The 14,395-nt window shown below is 48.5% G+C and overlaps 2 protein-coding genes across 2 annotated transcripts; one reads left to right on the plus strand and one right to left on the minus strand.

Moving 5' to 3' along the window:
- Positions 1 to 2,980: 2,980 nt before the first annotated feature.
- etaa1a (ETAA1 activator of ATR kinase a) lies at positions 2,981 to 6,694 on the plus strand. Its single transcript, XM_086156499.1, has 6 exons — positions 2,981 to 3,272; positions 3,761 to 3,889; positions 3,964 to 4,034; positions 4,161 to 4,273; positions 4,398 to 5,296; positions 6,107 to 6,694. Exons 1-6 carry the CDS (start codon positions 3,125 to 3,127, stop codon positions 6,205 to 6,207), a joined length of 1,461 nt encoding a protein of 486 aa, XP_086012625.1. The 5' UTR covers positions 2,981 to 3,124; the 3' UTR covers positions 6,208 to 6,694.
- A 438-nt stretch (positions 6,695 to 7,132) lies between these two features.
- Positions 7,133 to 13,823, minus strand: ppp3r1b (protein phosphatase 3 (formerly 2B), regulatory s1ubunit B, alpha isoform, b). The gene is made up of 6 exons (XM_086156500.1): positions 13,535 to 13,823; positions 11,526 to 11,565; positions 10,324 to 10,500; positions 9,936 to 9,995; positions 9,519 to 9,703; positions 7,133 to 8,916 (listed from the first exon to the last, which is right to left on the minus strand). Exons 1-6 carry the CDS (start codon positions 13,535 to 13,537, stop codon positions 8,869 to 8,871), a joined length of 513 nt encoding a protein of 170 aa, XP_086012626.1. The 5' UTR covers positions 13,538 to 13,823; the 3' UTR covers positions 7,133 to 8,868.
- Positions 13,824 to 14,395: the final 572 nt, after the last annotated feature.

A 14,395-nucleotide genomic window follows, 5' to 3' on the forward strand; every position in this document is an offset into this window, starting at 1 on the left:
TTTTGTCATGAAAATCTGTGTTTTTTCGGCCGGGGGGAGGAATCACGTGTCTGATGGATGGAGGTGGGAGGAGGGACTCGCAGGAAGTCCACCTCTATTATGAAAAATGGTGTCCAGCTGTTCACGCGGGAAGAAATGAAATGAAAGGCTGGAAAAACAACAAAAAAAAAGTGCCTTGAAACTGGTTTGAGTTATTCCACTTGATTAGAAATCAAGGGATGTGTTCAGATTTAGGAAATGGAGTTACACTTTTAACGAATGAATGGAGAAAAAAAAAAAAAAAAAAAAAGACGGTGATTCTCGATTGGCGGCAACAACGAAGGGGTTCGGCAGGAAGAAAGAAAAGGAAAAAAAAAGAAAAGAAAAAGCGCCGGCGGCTGTTTGGAAATGGACAATTTCACTGAGAGCTCTCATGTGTTTCTCCTCCGTCAAAAACCCCAGCTTTCCAAAAGGCCACCGGATTAGCTAGTTGGTTAATCAGGTTAGCGGTTACCCTATATTCGATCAATTAGTTTGATAAAAGCGATCGATACGTCGACTCCCCCCGCCCCTGCAGAGATCTAAAGATTATCTATCTATATCTTTAATGTCTAAAGAGCAGCCGGAAAACACAAAGAGAATTCAAACGTTGTCAAATCTTCGTGCTAATCTCCGTTAGCCGTCGATCCGTCCCCGACGGAAAGACTCCGAAATACGCGAGATGGCGTTGTCATCGGCGAATAGGAGGACGGCGTTTCTCAAAGAAGGGATAAAAATCAGAGAGGATTATAAGAGGACCCGAAATCGACCCCTGAGGAACGCCGACGGCGATGAAAGACACGATCCGTTCGACGTAGGAGCGAAAAACAAACGGTACGAGACGCACAAATTACCCAGACAGAGAAACAAAGTGAAAAGCAGATGTAAACAAACGGGACGTCGCCTCAAATAAACCCCGGATGACTTTATGTCGCCAGAGCGGCGACGTTGCGACCGATCTGGTGTAAAACGGATATTTCGGGGGCCAAACATCCCGGCCAGGACGTCTGGCGGGAGAGTAAACAGATAGTTTGTGTTTTTTTAATTTGACCGGAGCGGGAAGGAGCGTCCCGTCCCCCGGCGCCCCCGGCCTGTCGGCGGCGGCGGCGGCGGCCTCGGGGTCGGCGTATGAAAGCATTCCTGCGGGTTTGGAGAGAAAACAGGCGGCGCTGACAAACGCCGGGACTCGGCGAGAGGCTGAGAGTCTCTTTGTCCCGTCAGACGTCGATCTTGTTCCGTTTAATCTCATAGCCGTTAAGTAGAAACTCAATATTTCACCGCGACCGAACGGCTCCCACGAGCCCCCTAGTGGCCGCCGCCGGAACACACGTGTTTAATTCTTATTCAAACGAGACGCGCCATTTAAATAACGCTCTTTCTGTTTAAATGCGCGGCAGAAAAGCGTTAACCCGACGGTTAAATGACGGGAAATGACCTAAAGAAAAAACACCGGCGGATTAGAGGAAAAAAAAATGAAATTAAAGTAACCATAGCAACCAAATTACCCCCCCCCCCCCGACTCCCTACCGAGAAATAAAAGTTTTTTTTTTTAAATATCCCACAGGGATGTAAGAGCCGTGGATCTGAGCGAAATTTCCTCCAGATCGGAGCGTTGGAGGAGAACGAGCCGAAATGTAAAAACCAGGTAGCCGCTCCGTCCTTCCTGCCGAGCCCGAAAGCTCTGTGTTTTCTTTGGACCGCTTGTCTTTTTTCTTTTTTTTTTTTCAGACGTGAAAAACGGTGCGTGTCTGTCGGCGGCGCCGAGCCAGGAGGGCCGGCGTCGGGGTCCCGTTTCAGCCCCGGCCCGCGGACGAGGGGGGGAGTTTCCAGGGAAACTTCGCTGAGACGTCACGTCGAGCGACGGCCGAAAGGCCCGGGTCGTCACGGGGGTCAGCGCCGCGTCGCTAACTTTGTATTTTTTTAATGAAAGCAAAGAAAATGTGTGTGTGAGAGAGAGACGGGAGTCATCAGATGATCCGGTTGCAGAAAAACGACCGAGGAAAAGCCCATTCGCAGGAAAATGAGGAGGGAATTATTTTGAAATCAGCGAGAAATGATCCGTCGGTGTGCGAGAGACCTTCAGGAGATCTGGGAAATGATTGAGGAGGCTGAGAGCTGCCGCCGACAGCTCACACACACACACACACACACACACACTGGCGAACTAAATGAACCTGGATGTACAGTGGGTTTTTTAAAAACCCTCATCGGTGAAGACTTATCCCCAGATATCTCCAGAAGTTCATGTACACATCACTTATAGTTTGCCAGGTCTCTTTTTTATTTTACCAGGCGGATTTTGTGTTGTTGTATTTTTCATAAAAAAAATAGAAATCAATGTACGTATTTCGTCATCATTGTTATTATTATTATAATTGCTGTAGTTTTTTAAGTCACATTATTGATTAATAACATCATTTACGGCCTCTTTATGTTATTAATTAATGTTCAGTTAATAATCAAATAATTAATAATGCAAAACATTAATTAATCATCATAGTAATGCTGCTGTTGTTTTTGCTCACTTTTTCAAAATGAATTTCATTATTACTGTTTTATACTGTTGTTGTTCATGTGGTCAAAATTTATTTCATCGTAATAATAATAATATGTATTATAGTTGCACGGAAGCTGCGCATAGGCTTATTATTTAATAATCATAATAATCATTATGATTATTAAATAATGCTGTTGTTGTTGTTGGTCACTTCCTTGTTCAAACAAATCTACGGTAAATTGGTTCGGGAATTTTCATCTTTGGTAATAAGGCGAATCAACTGATAAGAAACAAGAAATTATTTCTAAATAATCCCACCTTTTTGGAATAATGACGTTATTTTTCGTGCCGTGTGTGAGCGCGCCCCACATGCGCACATTGCGCGGATTCTGCGCATCCCCTGCGCAACTTCCGCGCAACTTTATGACGTTTCAACACAACCCGGAAGTAAACCCTCGGCAAATACAAGATGGCGGGATGTTCAAAAATTAGCCGAATAATGTGTTCTGTTTACATGTTTATGTGGGAAATAAGGAGCCCGGTCCGCCGGTAACGGCGACCTGCCGTGCGGATCTCTGTCCACGGATCGGGAGGCTCCCGTCGGCGGCTATGAACGGACCGCGGAGCCCGGTAGGCCCGGCGGGCGGCCCGTCACCGGAGCCCAAATCGCGCCGACTTAGCAGGAGCTTCAGGTTGTCCCAGGCGGCGGCCATGGCGGCCTCGGCGGAGTGTGGGCCTCCTCGGAACCAGAATCCCGGCGAGTAACATCATAAATCACTTCATTCGGTGACCTTTTATAAGAAACAAAAAGAGTAAAGTTAAAATACCCATCCCTTGTTTGCGGCGGTGACGTAACGAGGACCCAGCTGCGCCTGTGCGCCAAACTCCTATCAGATTTGGTTTAATTTATAAATGTCTTTATCATTGCGACCTATTTAGCATCAAACTTTAACTGGGTTGGAAGTGAGAAGCCCCGACTTTAATTCGGCATCGAAGAAGAAGAGCGGTTTGCTCTACTTTGGGTCGATTTGACGGACTTGTGTTGGTGATTTGCGTCTTTCCGTCCGTGATGTCCCTTGGCTGACATGACAATAGGAGGGAAAAATGGGTGCAGTTCTATGCGGCAGGACTGGAGGAATTTTCAACACACACAACCAATATCTGTTGAAATCATATTCAACCACAAAGCTATTAGATTCCTAGAAAATACCACTGGAATAAATGATTAGTGTTCTTCACTTCCAGTTTTCAAGACGCCGACCAGAGTCCCCAAAACCCGATCGTCCACCGGTCTCGCCTCGGAATCCCCTCAAGACCCCGACATTCAGCAGGACATCATCTGGGACGCCTCGTCTCCGTCGCCACAGCGATACGGTACACCTGGAGAGAACTCCCACTCTGGACCTTGTGGGGGGGTTGAAAATAACAGCGTACTTGTTTTGTGTCAGGTAAAAGAGGCCAGAGACACAAAGCGGTATCCGTCAACATCTCTGAGATCGTCAGCAGGATCGCACCCAAGGTACGGACAACGGCCGGTCAGCTCTTTCCAGAAGCCTCCTTAGCTGTGTTTGTTTTTAACGTATTATTTTCGGCGACGTCGCGTGGAATCGAAGCTCACCGCTCTGACTTATTTCGCCGGGTGAAGCACGGCAGGCCGCAGATGACGGAGCTGACGCTGCAGCAGTGGATCGGAGACAGCGCCGCCATCCCCTGCACGCCCGACAGCCAAGCCCCGAGATCCAAGAAGAAATCGCCCAGGTGTCCCGTGGGGTTATTAATGACCTGAAAGCAAAATTCACAAATCCGAAAATACTCCAAAAGCAGCGACGGGGGGATAATAATGTCGACTGAAACGAGGTTTTTCTGGCCGCCCGTCTCTCAGGGGCGACGGCGTGGACGCCCTGCTACAGCTGGCCAGGCGGTTCGACCTGAACATGTCCCACCGCGACGTGGAGGAGATGGACCGGCGTGGGCTGGAGCTCCTGTCCCAGGACATCCTGGAGTTCCGGAGCGACCGCCGGTCCACCGACGACGATCTGGATTTCCTGTTTGACAGGTCGACTCAGCCTCTGAGCGGCGCGTTGAGTCCGCGCCCGCCGTCTGAGGCTTCGGGAGTCGAACCCGTCGCGAGGTTTGAGGACGACTGGGAAAACGACGACCTGCTGGACGACTCTCTGGTTTTGGAGATGACCCAGGAGCCCTTCGGCTGCAGCGCCCCGAAACACTGCTCCACCCAGAAACCCCAGACGGAGGTCAAACACGGATCCGGTCCCGGTTTCCTCGCAGGAAAAACCCCAGCCAGCTCTTCCTGGAGGTCCAAGAACCAGAGGGTTCCGCTGGTGGAGATAGAACCTCCACACACACGCAGGAACCCGGCAGGGTCGGATTTACAGAAGCCGACGTTTCACCCGAGGACCTCGGCTGTGAAAGGCGGCACCTCTGATCCCACGGCCGACCGAAACACTCCGGAATTTTCTCCCGGCGTCTCGCCTCCCGCCGAATCCGACTTCCTCGACGACGACCTGGACTCGCTCTTCTCCTCGGAGCCGGTTTGGGACGATCCAGACGACGACGGCCTGTTTTGCGAATTGTGCGACGACCTGGAGAACCGCATCCAGAACGCGGCGCCCGCTCCCGTGCAGAACAACGTGGCCGGAGTGGGACTCGGCGGCGGGAAGCGTCCGGCGGCGGCGGCAACAGCGCCCCCGGTGGTGAAACCGGGCGGCGCCAGGTTCACCTTCAAGATACCGAGCGCTCCGGTTTCCATGGCGACCGGTCAAGGTGAGTTTTCACCCGGTGGTCCCGTCGCTTATTTTGATTCAGTGCAATCCCGGGTTGGAAGCAGCTCCATATAAGCGATCATCAGCCAGTTATTATCGCGGAATTAAGATTGCTTTATTCGCCAAGTTATTTTGCTTCTACCATATTTTTTCCAGTTTCTAAGTCCAGCCTCTAAGTGAAGAAGAAAAAACATGTAGAAGTCGCACTAGACTATAAGTAGCATTTTGGGGGTGGGATTTATTTGACAAAAGACAGAAAGACAGTAAACAATAAATCATAAAAGTTTACCAAACTCTGGATGTCACTCCAAATCACTAAATCCATTGGATTTTTCATCCTCGGTGTCACTTCTGAGGAGCTACGGCGCGTTTTCAGCTGCGTATTTCACGACTTGCAACTTGTAATCTGCAGAATGATTTTCCTTTTGTCTTTCTCTGTTGTTTTAATATGTTGACGTTTAAATTTTAATAGGAGTAGCAGAAAGTGGCGCACAAGCCGAGTCCGTTACCACGGTGACGCAGCATTACTGGAGTATCTAGCCATTTGAGTGTGACACCAGTGTTCTTGTTGCCATAGTTACTCATCCATCCCTAGAGTTGTTCACACACGAGGTCAGCTTCTTTGCTGTTGCCATGGTTATTGATCTGTCACCGGGTTAACTGTCCGCTCCTCTAGATGTCAGTATTCCTCTTGTTACCATAGTTACTCATCCGTCACTAGAGCGACTTGCCGGCAAGATCGTTGCCATGGTAACTGCGCCGTCACCCGGGTAACCGGCTGTTCACACGCGATGTCCGTTCTCTTCCTCAGGCCTCGGCAAATGCTCGGCGGCGGAGATCGAGCTGAAGAAGCGCCAGGCGATGGAGCGGCGGCGGCAACGCCGGCTGCAGGACCCGCGACCTTTGACCTGAGCGACCTCTGACCTCCCGTGGCACCGACCAGTTAGTGCAGCTTCGGCTTTTAACCCTTTCATTGAAACGTGTATCGCGTAAACGTACGCATTCCTCCGCCTTTTTTCCGTGACGCCTACTTCGCTTCTTCCGTGGGCGTCGGAACAGAAAGCAGCAACATAACCCTTTGCAGCTGCGCCCTCTAGCGGACTTGCGTCAACTAACACAAAACTAATGATTTTAAACGTGAAAGAGCTTTAGGAACATTAAACAAAAGCACTGATTTCACAAAAAAGCGGTTTGAAAAATGTGTGAAGATTGAGCTGCAGGATCGCCATTAAAACAATGAAAGTGAGAGGGACATTATGATTTACAGAATATGTTTAATATCCAAATAAATACAGGGGTCTATTTTTATGTTTTAGAAAAAAACAGCACATTTCTCTTGTTATTTTGGTCTGACTCTTGTGCATCTGAAGAGTTAATAAAGTGACATGAAACAAAAAAAGGGAGCTTGAAAATTCTTGCAATGAATATTTATATTCTGAACGTAAGAATAATATCGGAAAATCCGCCTCAAACTTCAGACAATAAAGGATTTTATTCATTTAAATATTGACTGTCTTTTGCGTTTGTACATAAATGTCAAGCAATAGTCGTCTAAATGATTTTAATTCGATGAGCTGCAGAGGCAAACTGAGCTTGCGCCGCTCTCTAGCGGACGTGTCGCGGTAGTGCAGCGTGACGACCTGAGAGCTTAATTTTAATTTAATCCAACACGATAAAACACAAAATCAAATCAGATTCTTTTTTTTATATTAACAGTGAGCCCTCTCATATTTTCTACACCGTTTTCCAGTGAAATTATTTTTTAAAAATAAAGAAAACAAGTCATATTTTCCCACAGTACTGACAGACGGAAGAAAACCAAACTTCGCCGGCGGCGTCTTTAACAACTCACTTTATTTATTTCTCTTTATTTATCTTATTTTTTGCATGATTGACGTGAACGAGAAAAGTAGAAACCTCAAGACCGAGCCCCCCCCCCCCCGCCCTCGGCGCCTCCTCGGCCGGCCTCCGCACCCAAACACCAGCAGGACGCAAACATCTGTACAAAAAGAAAAAGTTGACAACAGACCCAGATGTTGGGTGCGGTAGGAGCGTGGGGGGGGGGGGGGGGGGGGGCGACCCGCCGTCCGTCCGTCCGTCCGCACACGATGCATTCACGGGCAAAACGTTCACGCCGTTAATTATCACCACTGGAATTGACATGTAAACACAACACGGCCGGCGGAGCCCTTGAGCCGAAAGCATGGGGCTCTGGGAGGGGAAGGGGGGGGGTCGCGACCTCGGATACTTTCGGCGTATTTTTAAAGGAAGCGCACGCGACGGGGAATCCCGTGCCGCCGCCGCCGCCGATGAACCCTCGGAGCCAAGTCGAATAATTTAAAGTCAGTCATCGAGGATCAGATTCGAGCATGCGATCAATAAAAACAATCGGTCGGGGCGGGGGGGGGGGGGTGATTGGAAGAAGCGGGGGGGCGGGGCCAGGTTTCCAAGGCAACGCGCCGCGGGGTCGGATCCGTTCTGAAAGTCCGGGCCTGAGGTCCGTCACGCCGTTTCAATCTTTTCCGATGTTGGCTTTGCATTGGTGTCCGTTGCCACGACAACCAGACGGGGTTGTTTCTGTGACAACTGTAAACTCAAACGTTAAAGCTCCTCCTCCAGTTTTTCTTTTTTAATCTAAGCGAAAAAAAAAATTAAATTAAAAAAAAAGAACAATGGTAAAACTTACTTCAAGTGATACGTCTACTTATTTAATTTGTAAATTTATTTTATTTTTTTCTGCAGCACTATAATCTTTCGGGAAGGGGGGGGTTGTTTTTTTTTTGTTTTTTTTTGTTAAATAAATAAAAAGGAAAAATTATGAAGAAATAGTCGAAGAATATCAGCAGGAAGCCTTTGACGGCTGAATCCCCTCCGTCCGCGGTCGCCTGGGAATCTGGCCCCGAGCTCCAGGAGGTCCGAGCGCCCGATCCATTTTTTTTTTGTCTTTCCCAATCAGAATTCAAAAGCAAATAACGGGGTTTAGGAGGGGAGGGTCTGTGCCCGGGAAGTTTTTCGGAAAAGCCCCGCGTCTGGATGGACTTTAAAAGTCTTCCTCTGTCTTATCGCCTTACGTGGTGTCAAAAGCGGCGAGCGAGGCTTTCCCCAAAACGCCACCCGTTTTCTGAGAAGGCGTTCTCGTCGGCACCCGACGCTGCGATCGGTTCCCTCTCGAGTCCAAGTTAACCCTCGTTCCACCCAGAGATCAGATTATTTTTTCTTTGAATGTCCCCAAAGAACAAACAGACAAACAAACAAACAAACCAAGGGGGGGGGGGGGGGACAAAAAAAAAAAAACACCTAAATAAATATAAAAAAACCCACATACCTTGAAAAAACTAGTAACGCACACACACAGTCCCACACGCACGCACACACACACACACGCCACCAAACTGAAACACTCCGTGTTCAAAAAGCCGCCCGTCGGCTTTTAAAGTGCGTGTTCCTGTTGGATAATACTTGGTAGGAGTTTGGCTTCCGGGGTCGGGGGTCAGGGGTCAGGGGTCAGGGGTCGACAGGGGGGGGGAGGGGAGGTCGCTGGACGACGTCTTCCTCGGGTCTTCAGTAAACAGATCACACGTCCACCACCATCTTTTTGTGAATGTCTAGTCCGCCGACCACCTGCGGGAGAGCAGAGACCGGGGTCACATGACAGGTCATAACGTCCTCTGATTGGTCGCCCCATCGTGCCTTCCCCTACTCGCGGTAGCATTGGAGGTTTCTTTCCTTAAGAAAAAATTACATTTTATTTAAATGCGGGGAGAATCCCCCACCACCTCCGCCGACGTTCTAGTTTGTGGTCGGCGCAACAAGAAACATGGCGTCCGCCCCTCTAGGGATGGTGGGTAATGCGGCGCGGCGCCGTTTCATGCCGACTCGCGCCCCCGGGCGGCGTCACGACCGAGCGGAGGACGTCGTTTTTAAAAGGTTAATATTCCCCGTGGGGGAATAATGAGGTTCTTCATCTCGAAATAAGGCGCGACACGAGAAGCGTTCGGAGGAGAACGTCAGGTTCCCGGAGCAACAATCGGCCGTTTATCCGCACGACAGTGGGATTCTGAGACGACAAATCAGTTCCGTTTACGGCGTGAAACCAGATGAAAAGATCAGTCTGATTTTTTTTTCACGAAAATTCCAACAAAAAAAAATTCCCCGGGCGCCCCGTCCCGACTTTTAATTCTTGACCTATAAGGCCCGGACCGTCCCTCCTGGTTTGGGCTCACCGCGCAGAACTCCTCGAAGGATATCCTGCCGTCGCCGTCCTTGTCGGCGTTGATGATGGTCTTGTCGACGATCTGCTGCAGCTGCGTGTCCTTCAGGTTGTTCCCCACCATCATCTTCAGCACCTGGAAGAGCTCCCCGTTGGAGATGAAGCCGTCTTTGTCCATGTCGTAAATCCGGAAGGCGACTGTTGGGAGGGGAGCGGGGTTTGTTACTATTATGGGATGCGAACCGGGACGGGATTGAGAGAATCGTGCCGCTTCCTGTCTGCTCCGAGGAGTTTTGTAGCATGGGTTTTTTTTTTTTTTTTTTCCTTTTCTTTTTTTAAGCCAGTGCGGTTGCCATGGTTACCGCTCCGCGCTCGTCGTGCGCTCCGATGCGGATTGTGGTGGCGGGAAGGCCGGAAGACGGACACTTACAGCGCAGCTTCTGCTCCTTGTCTCCTTTGACGCTGAACTGGGAGACGCCTTCGATGAACTCTGGTGGACAAAAGATATTCACACACACACACACACACGCTCGTCAGTCTGATCAAACCAATCGCACCGCCGGCCGCAAAGTCGTCAAAAACCTGAAAGTCATCAGCCGTAATGCGTCGGACCCATTTAACGAAAAACGTCTAGAAATGATCTGGAAATAATCTGGAAGATTAACCCAAATTTCAGGAAGTAATCCGTGGCCCTTTCCGGTTAAAAGCCCAGATTTTGCTTATTTTTAGCTCGGGTCGCCGCGGCATCGGGATGCCGGACTCGGCGAAACCGGATCCGAGCCCGATCCCCGAAGTCCGATTCTTCGGCGGGTCCCTACCTTTGAAATCCACCTCCCCGTTGCCGTCGGTGTCGAAGATGTCGATGACCCGCTGCACCAGCGGGTTCTGCTGCAGCTCCGGCAGGGACATGAACTCCTCCACGCTCAGGGAGCCCGAGTTATCCAGGTCCAGCTTCTTAAACCTCTTTCCCAGCCTCTTAATCTCGTCAGCATCGACTGCGGAGGAGCAGAGCGAGATGCCGCGTCACTCCCTCGGCCGCCGCCGCCGCCGACCGACAATCCCGGGTCTTGGGCGCCAACCCCTCCCCGCCGCCGCGGCCTACCGGAGCGGACTCACCGGGCTTCCTGTCGGCCATCGGAGTCGCGGGTTCTTGTCGCCGCACCGGTTCGGGCCTCCTTCGCGACCCGCCGCCTCCTGCCCGGCTCTAAGCGCCGGCCCGGGTCATGTGACGCCGCTATTTGCGCTAATCTCTGCTGAGAGCCGGCGGGGGAGGGAGGGAGCTGACCCGCTCCCTTTTTAAAACCACTTTCCAGAGAGGGACGGCGAGTTTAACAGGAAACCCCGCGACTTTTATTACATTAAAAAATTAAATAAAATCCTTAAAAACTTATCTGTGATTAAACTGTTTTTTGTTTTTTTTTTAAACTGACCATGAGGTCAGGATTTCTTTCCCTTGAATCTTTATCGAATTTTTTTTTTTTTCTGCAGCAAATCTTATGAGTTCAGTGTTGTTCCTGACTGTTGCTATTAGCCGCTAATTCAAAAGGAAATATTTGTTCACTCCTCGCTGATCTAGTTCCTGGACTTTAGATCATGTCAGCTCCAAAGAGCGTCTACGTTTAAACACCTGACTTCTGAGCGATCCTCCGTGAGGCCGCGACCAATCAAAACAACCGACACTGGATGTTACGGAGCGTAAAGAGAGCGTCCCGTTTTCTAACATCAAAGGTGAAAATGATCATTTTATCAAGTCAATGCAACCCCGGAACACTGTTTGGTTTCCATCCTGATTTCTTTCTTTCTCAAAGGACAAAATAAAAGCACATTTTTAAGGAAAAACATTACCAAAAAAAATGTTTATATTCTTTGACTTTTACGGTTAGACAAATAAGATGAAATGTGTTACGACTTTTTGGATCTCGATATTATGATTGGAACTTCGGCGGGAGTGTGGCGGTAGACGCGTCGGGGACAACATGGCTGCCGAGAACGGCGCCGGGGGGATGGCGGTCATACTTACAGTGCGAGCACATGTCCAGGGCGTAACTGGCTTCGTTCCCCTGAAAGACACAAAACACCAGCGTGAAGACGCGAAGCCAAACAGGTCAGATGTACGACATCCCGGAGGTCGTTTCAACCTCGCTATTTTCTCCGACCCCTTCAGATGTTTATGTTTTTGATCGGCGCTTTTCTTCTTCTGTTTATTCATCCCGTCTTTTCAGCGTGATGAGCGGAGAACGGCCCGGGATTGAAAGCAGCTGCAGACGGATCGGGGAGTTACGATCAAAACGGAGGAAAATGGAGGTTCTCCTCGGACAACAGCGATCGAGCTCGTCCTTCGGCGCGATATGGAAGTTTCTGGTTGCGTATTCGTCCTCGTATTCTTCCTCGGAAGCAGGTCAGACATTAGTAGAGCAGTCAAGAGGTTCTGGGCCGCCTGTCGCTTCTTCATTATTGATGACAGCGACAGAACGGAGCGGATTTTGCCAGAAGAGGAAATGAGGCCAAGGAGAGGCTGGTCCCGTCGCCGCGGGATCCAGCAAGGCGGGAGGTAAGACCATCTCTCTCTTTCTCTTTGGACGCAAAGAGAAACCCAGGTCGGGAGGTTGCGGGCTTCCCTCCGTGAGGTCAGAGGTCACCGGGGAGAGAAAGATGAACACGCGACGGTGCAAAATAACCTGGCCTTTTCAAATATTGAAATATTTCTTGCTGGTGTTCAAGGGGAACGTCGCCGCCAGTGTGAAGTATTTTGGTGTTTACATGAAGGAATAAACAGCAGGCTTCTGAAAACTGTTTATTTATCGGTGCCGGGCGTAAGAGCGACCGCGGAGGCTCTGGAACGCTGTTGAACATCAACACGTGATTACAATCCACCTTCATTGCGTCACATCTTCTCCACGGCAGTTTATTTCAGCCACAACGCCCCCCCTCTTCCTCTCCTCTCCACCTCCGTCTGTACCTGCAGAGGATGGATCGCTCCGTTGCCGACCGACCGGCCGCGGTTTATTTTGGGAGCGGGGTTGCGGGACCAAAACGGGCCGCTTTCGGTGCTTTTCGGTGCGTCGTCATATTTTAAAAGTACGACGGTAATGAAAAGAGGCCCATTCAAGCTCATGAAATATCAATATTTGTTGGAAAACTGAGCGGTAGATCAAGCGGAGGGAGGAAATAAAAATGGTGGCGACCAAACTGAAGAGCAGTCGCTGCATCTGAATCATTTGGATTGAAATTGTCTCTCAATCGAATACCATTTGCATTTAGCCATCATTGTAAAGTAGTATTTGGCCGAAGCCTGACCAAATCAAATAGAGAATAATGATATTGACCATTTTCAGTTGCTTTTTAAATTGGACTATCCTGATTTTTTTTGTATTCACCCAACGTTTGAATCAATGGAAAGAGTTGGACAGTAGTAAAATAGGTATGACAATTATTTACATAAACTGCACAATAGCATTTCAATATATGGCTGTTTTTGCATCTTGATACATAGAAATTGAGTCTATTTTGGTTGACTATGGAGCATAATTTACTGTGTACGTTGTTTTGTTTTTTTTCCCCCAAAACAACAGGAAGTGGCCAGGTAAATTAGCGAGCACTCCACAATAATCAAACCCCTTATTAAAAGCTTTTATTTTGGTGGAAATTTTACCCCACTTCCGTCTTAGCACAGCTGCAAACGTGACGCACCTTTAGCATGCTAACCAGCTAGCAAAAAAAAAGCGGCCAGATTATTGGCTTTAATTACCAACATGCCGTAAATCAGCGGCACGAGACGCGGCCGTTGGATCACGTGACCGTTTACCTATTCATTTTAATGGAAAAAGAACACATTTGACGGGAACGTGACTGCCACGAGCCCGCTGCCGCAAAGCGTTTCGTCCTTTTAAATTTGCTCCGCTCGAGCTAATAGCTTGCTAAGCTAGCCCGTAGAGCCCCGGTGTTATTTGTTGAAATAAAATAAAATCAAACACCGCGTTTATGGAGCCACATGAACCGGGCTTTTTTTTTTTTTTTTAATTTACTCACCATTTCGCCGCCTGGGAGTCTTCAACCGGGGGCTTTCGAGACGTGACCGGGGCTCCGCCGCCGTCTGCCGTGGCGATGTTTCGGTCAGGATTAGGACTTTGCGAGGGAGATACAGCACCGAGCTGGTGACAGCGGAGGAGACATAAACTGCAGCGGAGAGAGAGAGAGAGGGAGAGATGGAGGGAGGGAAAGATAGAGAAAGAGAGAGAGAGAACCGCAGAGGAGGAGGCGCGAAACAAAGGTGGTCTATTACTGAGGTATCACTCCCGAGGAAGCCCGAAGTAACACATCTATACCTCCGTAGCGACGCATTGACGTCGTGATTTGGGAAATATCGCGATATTTCCCAAACCTCGTTTCGAGGTTGGTGCAACGGTGTCTAAGAAAAAAAAATCTCATTTTTGTTATTTTAGCATTTTTATAAAATTTGTAAGCATTTTTTGGAGCATCTATCATAGAATTCAATAGAATATTCCTTTAATCGTCCCACAGTGGAGAAATATCAATTTCCTATAGCAGTGCAGTAGTCAATAATGTACAAGCGGTAAGATATATAAATATCAGAAAAATAAACAAATAAATACAATAATTCGAAGCAATTTATAAACAAACAATTTTCCATAATGGAATCAGAATTACAAAAACTATATTTGTTCCCAAGGGGCAATTGGAGGACATATGGAGTAGCAGTATCAAAATTGTGAACATTTTTTAAATAGAATTTAAAAAAACGAGAGAATAATTCTATTATATATAGTATATATATAATAAATATAGTATATATATACATACTGCATGCATAATTATTAGGCAAATTCTATTTTTGAGGATTCATTTTGTTCTTGTACAATTACAATGCTC

The sequence above is a fragment of the Fistularia commersonii genome, chromosome 12, assembly GCF_037954325.1.
Source record: "Fistularia commersonii isolate RoL2024-O1a breed Wild chromosome 12, RoL_Fcom_v1.0, whole genome shotgun sequence".
Classification (NCBI taxonomy): Eukaryota; Metazoa; Chordata; class Actinopteri; order Syngnathiformes; family Fistulariidae; genus Fistularia; species Fistularia commersonii.

Bases quoted from the DNA above. Each gene is read 5' to 3' on its own strand.
- etaa1a (XM_086156499.1), top strand. From the start codon at position 3,125: ATGAACGGACCGCGGAGCCCGGTAGGCCCGGCGGGCGGCCCGTCACCG. The intron at 3,273-3,760 runs GCGAGTAACATC...CTTCACTTCCAG, and splicing joins TCCTCGGAACCAGAATCCCG to TTTTCAAGACGCCGACCAGA. The intron at 4,274-4,397 runs GTGTCCCGTGGG...CCCGTCTCTCAG, and splicing joins TCCAAGAAGAAATCGCCCAG to GGGCGACGGCGTGGACGCCC.
- ppp3r1b (XM_086156500.1), bottom strand. The intron at 9,996-10,323 runs GTAGGGACCCGC...TTTGTCCACCAG, and splicing joins CGGGGAGGTGGATTTCAAAG to AGTTCATCGAAGGCGTCTCC. The intron at 9,704-9,935 runs GTAAGTGTCCGT...CCCTCCCAACAG, and splicing joins CAAGGAGCAGAAGCTGCGCT to TCGCCTTCCGGATTTACGAC.